The sequence below is a fragment of the Hibiscus syriacus genome, unplaced genomic scaffold (genome assembly GCF_006381635.1).
Source record: "Hibiscus syriacus cultivar Baekdansim isolate YM2019G1 unplaced genomic scaffold, ASM638163v2 tig00110637_pilon, whole genome shotgun sequence".
Taxonomy (NCBI): Eukaryota; Viridiplantae; Streptophyta; class Magnoliopsida; order Malvales; family Malvaceae; genus Hibiscus; species Hibiscus syriacus.
In genome coordinates, this window is record NW_024062808.1 from 4,920,692 (window position 1) to 4,930,283 (window position 9,592).

Consider the following 9,592-nt stretch of genomic DNA (forward strand, 5'->3'; position numbering starts at 1 on the left):
TTTTAAGATAGACATAATAAATTTCAAGGTATATATATATATATAAATCAAATTTTAAAGAAAAATTTGAATTCTAAATTTTTTTAAAGTGAGGACATGTTCAACCAAACTTTAACGTGTGTCGGCCACTAATGCAATGAATTGAATTCTAAAAAACAATCTTTTAAAAAAAAACAGAAAAGTAAACAACTGTTGTAGCTAGCTAGCATCTTCCAGTAAACTAGGTACCAATCACGAACTTTCTCGTAATCCACACCTCCACCGTCGGATCACTTTGATGGACACGTGTAAGGCACACATCCAATTTTCACCAGAACTCAACGTGTGAAATATAACATTTTGCATTAAGCATTTTCGAATAAACCGCCTAATTTAAGCTCCTATATAAACATCCTCAAGTCGTCTCCAAGTTTTCAAAGAAATCACTCGTCACCAAAGGTTTTACCTGTACAGAGCTCTCTGCAGTCCTCTTATACTTACTGGTCTCTTCTCTCCGGTCCAAATCATCACTCTAATGGCACCAGAAGTGGTTCAAACCGGAACTAAACCGACCGTGTTGGCTAAACCGGTCACCCTGCCCAATCGAGCTTATGTTACCTTCTTGGCTGGCAATGGAGATTACGTGAAAGGCGTTGTAGGGTTGGTTAAAGGGTTAAGGAAGGTGAAATCCGCATACCCTCTAGTGGTTGCCGTTTTGCCCGACGTCCCCGACGAGCACCGGCGGATCCTCCAGAACCAGGGCTGCATCGTTCGAGAGATCGAACCCATTTACCCGCCCGAGAACCAGACCCGGTTTGCCATGGCTTACTACGTCATCAACTACTCCAAGCTCCGTATTTGGAAGGTACGTATATATACGTTCTTTGTTGTAGTTATCTATTTTGCACGACTATATCATTTCAAATACCAATACATCCCTCAAATTTAAATTGAAACATGACTTGGATAAAAGAATTGTTATTATTTATTACATCTCGAATTAACATAAAAAATATTAAGATGTAAATGTTTAATATTAAATGGTGTAAACTTATCTATTAACTAATAATGTCTTATATTTAATATTTTAAATTAAATAAAAAAATAGATAAAAATCTAATACTTAACTTTATCGTACTCGTATAATGTAGTTTATTCATTCTATTAATGTCCGGTGTTAATTTCGTGGGTGCAGTTCGTGGAATACAGTAAGCTGATATACCTGGACGGAGATATTCAGGTGTACGACAACATAGACCATCTCTTTGATTTGCCCGATGGGAATTTCTACGCCGTAATGGACTGTTTCTGCGAGCAAACATGGAGCCACACCCCGCAAGCCAAGATCGGTTACTGCCAACAGTGCCCCGATAAGGTGAAGTGGCCGGCGGAGATGGGACAGCCACCGTCTCTTTACTTCAACGCTGGCATGTGCGTTTTCGAGCCCGGCCTCGAGACCTACGAGAATCTCTTGGCCACCCTTAAAGTCGTCCCTCCGACCCCATTCGCCGAGCAGGACTTTCTGAACATGTTCTTTAAAGACATTTACAAGCCCATTCCTTTGGTATACAACCTGGTTCTAGCCATGTTATGGCGTCATCCCGAGAACGTGGAGCTCGACAAAGTGAAGGTCGTTCACTACTGTGCCGCCGGATCGAAGCCGTGGAGGTACACCGGGAAAGAAGAGAACATGCAGAGGGAAGACGTGAAGATGCTGGTTCAGAAATGGTGGGATAATTATATCGACGAGTCTCTTGATTACTGGAATCCGACAGTTGGTGACGGAGAGGCGGTGGAGCCGGTGAAGATGCAGCCGTTGCTGGTGGCTCTGTCGGAAGCTGGTGCTGTCCCATACGTGACGGCCCCGTCTGCGGCTTGAAAGTGAACATGGAGGGCTCTGTTTTAGGGGAAGGAGGACCATTAGTAGACGTAGAAATACTAAAATGGATGGATCTTCTTTGTTCTCATATGTAATGAGGTAAGGGGAGATAAGATAGTAGGTTGTCCCCAACATTAAATTGAGAGCAACTTCCATAAAAGACCTCTAAATTATGAAATGACCTCTATGAGACTCGATCCCACGACCTCAAGACTAAAAACCTTGTGTTCTACTAACTGAGTTGGATGATCATTTCCGTAAAAAACTAAAAGAAGTATTAAAAGGGGCAGTTTCCTTTCTCCCTATTTCCTTTAAGGGATTGAGGAATAAAAGCTCCTAGGTGGTGAAGTCTATAGTACTAAATTGTGTTTGTTAATTCTCAAACGAGTTCTGTTATTAAAGGTTTGCAGAAACGGACCATGTTGTTATGTTTTGCAGCTATTATTATATATGTGAAATATAATGCAATTTTTCTGTATTTAAAGTACCGGTTATGGTTAGCCACTAATTAATCTCTACTGCAGCTTGTGTGGCATTTTTAATTTTTTTTTTATAAATAATTTGGGTTGATTATAAAATGATATTGGTTTAAAATAATTTTAATTAGGGGTGTATGAAGGTCGTGGTCTATTTAGGTCATCGCCCACCCCATACTAAAAGAAGTAGAGTATAATTTAAATAAAAATATGGATAAATTATTTATTTGATTACATAGTTATTATTTAATTTTTTATTTTGATCATTTAATTATTTTTTAAATAATATATAATGTTACATTTTGATTTTATTTTGGTCATCCGTTATTAGAAAATTAATTATAATACTAATGTATCACCATAAGATAATTCCATGTTAGTATTGAAAAATAATAAAAAAATATTATGTCAGTATCATTATTAATTTTTTAACAGTCGATAACTAAAACAAAACTAAAATGAAACATTAGATATTATTTTAAAAAATTAATAATTGAGTGATCAAAACAAAAATTAAGTACTATAGATGAGTGGTTGAATAAAATCTCTCTCTCTCTCTTCTCTCTCTCTCTCTCTATATATATAAGTTTTACATATTTTTAAGATTGTTGGATTGAGAGAAATCAAAGACTGAAATTAACTTCGAATATTAAAATTATTATGTGTCACATGTAAAGAAAAATATCTTTGAATATTAATTAAAAGGACTTAAAATAGAAGTAATATCCTATATAATTATTAGGATTTGTTTTTACAATCTAAAACTCTATTAGTTTTATATATTTTTAGGATTGTTGGATTGAGAACAATAAAAGTAATATCCTATATAATTATTAGGATTTATTTACACTGTCTAAAACTCTTTTAGTTTTACACATTTTTAAGATTGTTAGATTGAGAGAAATCAAAGGCTGAGATTAACTTCGAATATTAAAATTATTATCTATCACATGTAAAGACAAATATCTTTGAATATTAATTATAAGGATGAACTATAAAAGTAAACATATCAATTGAAAACAAATGTAGAAAGATAAAAGTAAACATTATGCAGGACGAAAGATGGAGACCCATTAGATTCTTTTTAACCAACAAAAAACTCTTAACAAAATCAGGGGATGAGTCAAATGTGAATAACTCCTAAATGACTACAACATAAAAGGAAATTGGAAAACGAAAACTCAGAAAGAAACATAGAAGTATCAAATCCAAAATAAATTTACCCAAACTGCTAATAGAATTTGTTTTACCTAGTTCTAACTCCGATGGACCATGGTTGCTTTTTGCTTCCCCAAGAAAAAGAAAGAAATAAACGTGTGCATATATGATCAGATTTGAGCTAGATTTCCCAATTTCATCATACACTGTTTTTAATTTTACTATTTGCTTTTGAAATTTTCTGTCAGAGTATTGCTCAACATAAACCATATCTACCAAAACTGAATCATTTGTCATCCAAATTAAAACAAAACTAATATAAATTCCAAGTTGCAACCCTAAAACTAAACCTGTAACACCCTATCTAGCACGACACACAGTCGACTGACTAGAGTACCACACAGAACCACCAGAGTGAGTTACCAAAATTCTTTTTCTTTACTTGCTCAATTTAAACAATCATTTAAGAACATCCATCGTGAAATAAAACGACAACATTTAAATAAATTGGTTTATAATCGGAGCTCCCAAACTAGTAAATCAAAATATAAAGATCGTCATTTTAAATAAGTTACAACTTGAACATACAAAAAGGGGCTTTCAAATATACATGCCCTCTAAGAAGAAACCGAGACGTACTCAGCTTTGAAATCTGGGTATGGGTCTACTCTGCACAAATGCTCTTCAACTGCTCCACCTATGAATCTATGTAATGAAACAAATTTCAAACACTGAGCTAACTGGCTCAATGCCACACTAACAACTAAATCATACTAAAAGTGCATAAAAATAGGTTTAAGTTATCAGATCTCATGCAACAGTGGGTATACTCGTATAACTCACACTAAAGAAAAATAGAGGTTAAGCGGCGTTTTTTAGTCATATAGCGGCGTTTTAAGCGCCGCTAAAAACACTTACGGCGATAGAAAAAACGCCGCAAAAAGCGCCGACAAAACCAGCGCTGCTATAGTTCGCGGTGTTTGATAACAAAAAACGCCGCAATAGGTCAAGAACTAAAAAACGCCGCCAAAAAGTCAATATCTATAGCGGCATTTTGGAACAAACGCCACAAAAGGTCGTTATATATATCGACGTTTTTGGAATAAATGCCGCAAAAGGTTAGATCTACAGCGGATTTTTTGTAATAAACATCGCAAATTATCTAAAACTTTTGTGGCGTTTTTATGTAAAACACCGGAATTGATTACGTATTTAGCGGCATTTTTTGTACAAACGCCGCTAATTAACACATAATCTACAACCATTGATTTCATTATTTTGTTACCCAAAATTACATTTTCAACCTGTTCCATTATCCAACAAACATGACATCTATAACAACAAAATATAATTCCATAACAACCAACTTCAAATCCATTATAGAAAATAAAATTTTACATTAACGTAATAGGTAATGCATTGCAATATTGTTTAGTAACATGAACGAAACATATAACAGAAATAAGACCTAAGATGGTGGACTCTCAGGTTGAGTTTTTCGTATCATCTGCATCATAGCTTCTAGTTTTTTTTCTCAAACTCTTGACATTTATGCTGATATGCTTCTTATCTCTCTACTTCTCTCGCTTCATTTTCGGCTTTCATTTTAGCCATCTTTTGATCCATTTCAGCCAACTGTTGTTTTAAACGACTAACTTCTAATTGGGAAGACTGAGACTGTGACAACATGTACTGAGATGAACTGGATTCAAAATATTTGGTGGGAGTAACAAATGATCCTTGACATTGAACCCGACTATATCTTTCAAGACCCAAAACGTCATTGATAACTTGATTTTCGATGTCATCCGCATTAACAAGACCATGTCTTGAAGCTGTAGCTTCATACTCCACCATCTTATTCCTCAATTTTTCCTAATAATAAAGTAAATAATTATTTCAAATAAGAATGTCAGACTATAGATATAAATAAAACTTAATTCAAATCCTCTGTCCAATAAATGTACTATAATTTCTACAGCTTCAGCAGTCATAGGAGTGCCATCATTTTTTGTATGTGTCATGTCGAAGAGTTTGATTCATCCAACTTTAGAACCAGATGTATTTTCCTACAATGTAGCATAATATAATTAATTTTAGTTAGTATGTACATGGGTGTCGTAACCGGTTTTCGCCCGGGCACGAATGTTTCTTGGTGGAAAAGCAAGTGAATAAATAAATGGTTTTTATGAAATGTTTTGGAGTCGCCATCGAACCTTTTGGGTTAGGTAGGTCGAATACCTAAAAATCATCTTTTAAAAGATTTTTAAGAAAAAACGATTTAAAAGATAAACCAGTCTGCATATAACCAAAAATTCATTCTTTTTTGTAAATAAAAGGGATTCGTGGTCGGTTACGTTTGGGGAAGGATTAGCACCCCCACAACGCTCAAAATTGGTACCCGTTGATTATAAATTGTCTCTGATAATATAAATTTAAGAATTCAAATATAAATTTAATTTATGATTCTATTATTTCAGATTCAATCGCATAATTTTATTTAAGAGGAAATTCTAAGGAAAAATAGAAAATATTTCAATATTTCCAATCGAAGAGAAAATAATCCCTAAAATATTTTAGGACAAATATTTCTCTTTCCAACTGAAATAATAAAAATATGATAATTTCTCCTGAGAACCCACCATTAAAATAATTTGATATAATCAAAATAAATATAATTAAATTAAGCATATTCCAAGCATATTCTATTTTTTAGGTTTTTTATAAGTAGAGTATTTATTTATTTTAGAATATCAGAATAGGACAGCTAGTTACATTAAGACAATCCTTTTTTAATATTAAAATAAATACATATTATCCTTTAATTAAATTACAGAATTGCTTAAGCTAATTAGCAAAAAGCATTTATCAAAACATGAACAATGATAAAATTATATGATAAAATTATTTTTTTAAAAAATTTAATAACTAAAATAAAAATAATACTAAAGATGAGTGATAAAATTTGTAGTTCAAACTTTAAAAAATTAAAAATAATAGTTTTCAATCACATGAGAACTTAAGTCCAATGAAGTTCAACACAGAGCATATGGTTAGGTTGGTTCAGACTATGAACTTCTTCTTCCTCTTCAGAAGAGTTCTTTAAATTATAAAATCCTGTTTGGAAATGGCTCTATTGCTCTATCTCCTTCTGCGATAGAGTCAAGCAAAAAGGTTGAATAAGTTCTTCAGACTATTAACTTCTGCTTCCTCTTCAAAGGAGTTCTTCTTATTACGAACTCTATCTGGAAATGTTTTAAGAAAAACAATCTCAAGTGAGATAAATTGCTATTTTGAGTGAAACTTTCTCAAGCGAGAAAAAGTTTGTTTTAAGAAAAATAATCTCAAGTGAGATAAATTGCTATTTCAAGTGAAACTTTCTCAAGCGAGAAGCAGTTTGTTTTAAGAAAAACAATCTCGAGTGAGATAAATTGCTATTTCAAGTGAAACTTTCTCAAGCGAGAAGTAGTTTGTTTTAAGAATAACAATCTCGAGTGAGATAAATTTCTATTTCAAGTGAAACTTTCTCCAGCGAGAAACAAATTGTTTTAAGAAAAAAAATATCAAGTGAGATAAATCTTTACTTTGAAAATGTTTAATATGAAGATGACTGCTCTTTCTTGCTGAGGAAGTCTTTTTGACTTTTAATCTCATTCTTTCCTGAAAGATCTGTAAAAAATATATTTGAATGCAATTATCCTAAATGTCCTCATGAGAAGAGAAAATGACCTTGAGAAAGATAATATTTCAAGAGAAATGTTAAGGGTACTCTCGTGAGAGGAAAAATTCAAATTTTTATTGCATAAGATGATGGATATTTGATGCAATGATGCAAAATAATGTATGTATATATGTATGTGTATGCCAATGCATGTTTTCTCGACTAAGGGCAGTGACGAGGTGTTCAAGCAATCTTGGTTCTCTTCCTGATTTGTTCACCTTCATTCTCCTCCCACACCAAGGTGTACAATTACATTTCTTTACAAAAATATGCTTTTCTTGTTCCCTAATATTCAAGTTCTTTGCTCCAATTTTGTTCTTGATAAAACTGGCTGTATTTTCCTGGACTTGTGTAGAAATCCAATAAAACTTTCATCTTTGAAAAGAGAATCTATAATATTTGAAGAATGTAGATGTAAATATGACAAACTCCACAGAGATTAATTAGAAAAGCATCGTTTGTTCTGATTTGAATCTTGAAACACATAACAAGGAGGATTTATCCTAATTACTTTCATGTCTCCACATCAAATTGGATCTCGAATAAAGCCATTCAGACCATATCATGTCGAGATGCTTAACAACAACTTATTGTTTAACCTTAATTGGGTCCACTAGTTTCTTGTTGTTAAAATTTCAGCTCCCCTTCTCATGGAAATAAATCTTCATCATTTCTTGTTTCTAACCTTGGGATTGAAGAAGAAAAACTTCATCTTAGGTCAATAAATGGAAACACCATATGATCACAACATTGGTTCAACAACATAATCACTGGTTCATAAAACATTTGACAACACATTCATCATTTCCTCTTTCCTGTGGTTTCTGCCCAGATGTTCGTAGAACATTTGAGTACACATCCATCATTTCCTGTGTTTTATGCCCAGGGAATTCTTTGCATAATGTTTAGAGATTTTGTAGAATGTCAAGTGGACACTTAAGAACAAAACTCAATGGGAATACAAGTGGGATGCTTTGTCTTGCCAGCATCAAATTACTAGACTAATGCAACTGTATGATGAACAAAGCAATTATGTATAGTCAACTCCACCATCACTGTTTCACCATTTTCATTCTTTATATCTTTCTATCTCATTGGAAATATTTGCTCAACTCAATGATCTTTTCACATGATATGGGCCTTTAGTATGCCCCATCATTTGCTGATATAAACGTTTAGAATGTATTTAACATTGTTTCTTGCTGATATGAGCCTTCAAAATGCCTCAACACGATCTTTCAAAATGCCCTACACGGATCATTTCTGTCTAAAATGGGCCTTTAAAATGTCCCAACATTCTATTTCTGGTTGAAATGGACTTTCAAAATATCCCAACCTTTTCATGCTGGTGTGATCCTTCAAGATGCCCCACGTGGATTATTTCTGTCTTTATCATGGTGATGTGAGCCTTCAAGATGCCCCACATGAATTACTTCTGTCTTTTTCATGCTGATATGAGCCTTCAAGATGTCCCAGATGGATTACTTCTATCTTTTTCATGCTGATGTAAGCCTTCAAAATACCCCACATGGATTACTTCTATCTTTTCATGCTGACGTGAGCCTTCAAGTTACCCACATGGATAATATGGACCTTTAAAAATATATCCAACCTTTAAGTTAAAAGGTTCACTCTTAATGTTCACTGAATTTGAATCTCATGATTCCCACGAGGTACAACTTTGATAATGCCCATTTATGGATCATTGTGGCTCTATTCGTGCTCAAATTTGTTTATCTTTAATGTTATCATTCTGGTGTTACTAAACAACCATTAAGTAACTTAAAAGATTCTCTTCAAGTTGTCATAAACTTAAGAAGTGATCAATAATTCTAACATAAATGTTTAAGATATGTGTCTCTTCTGAATAAGGTGGTCATCTTCTGCTTAACTGGTTGCATTCTTGCCTTTTTGCTATGCATTGGGATATGTGATCTTTTTTCGAACGATACAATCATCCTCTTCTTATTAGATTGCTGATAATGTCACAAGAGAGTGTTACAAGTTCTATCCTCCAGCCCTCCTGATCTTCCGGACCACTTGATTTCAAGAATGTGAAGTGCTTCATCATTTTGGCATTGCTAATTCTTTTTCTCAAATAGAGGCATAACATGCATCAACTTGCTTCAAGGACCTTCCTCATTTTAGACTGTCTTGTTTGAAAATATTTTTCCTCCTTTTTTTTATCAAAGAATGAAAGAATTTTGTAAATTCTTGTCCCTTATAGGTTCACAATTGAATCAAATCATAAAACATGAGTTTAATGAATATTAAATAAATTAACTACTTTTTTTAAATTATTTAAAAATCATAGTCCTATGACAAGTTTCAAAATTATTAACTGGTTTAAGGTATAGGTTGATTTTGGTAAAGTAAGGT

General features: G+C 33.3%; 1 protein-coding gene across 1 annotated transcript; it reads left to right on the top strand.

Moving 5' to 3' along the window:
- Positions 1 to 485: 485 nt before the first annotated feature.
- LOC120136698 (galactinol synthase 2-like) lies at positions 486 to 2,304 on the top strand. Its single transcript, XM_039152661.1, has 2 exons — positions 486 to 844; positions 1,175 to 2,304. Exons 1-2 carry the CDS (start codon positions 515 to 517, stop codon positions 1,856 to 1,858), a joined length of 1,014 nt encoding a protein of 337 aa, XP_039008592.1. The 5' UTR covers positions 486 to 514; the 3' UTR covers positions 1,859 to 2,304.
- The last annotated feature ends 7,288 nt before the right edge of the window (positions 2,305 to 9,592 follow it).

Excerpts from the sequence above, each read along its gene's own strand:
- LOC120136698 (XM_039152661.1), top strand. The coding sequence starts at position 515 with ATGGCACCAGAAGTGGTTCAAACCGGAACTAAACCGACCGTGTTGGCT. Across the intron at positions 845-1,174 it reads CCAAGCTCCGTATTTGGAAG|TTCGTGGAATACAGTAAGCT; the intron begins GTACGTATATAT and ends TCGTGGGTGCAG.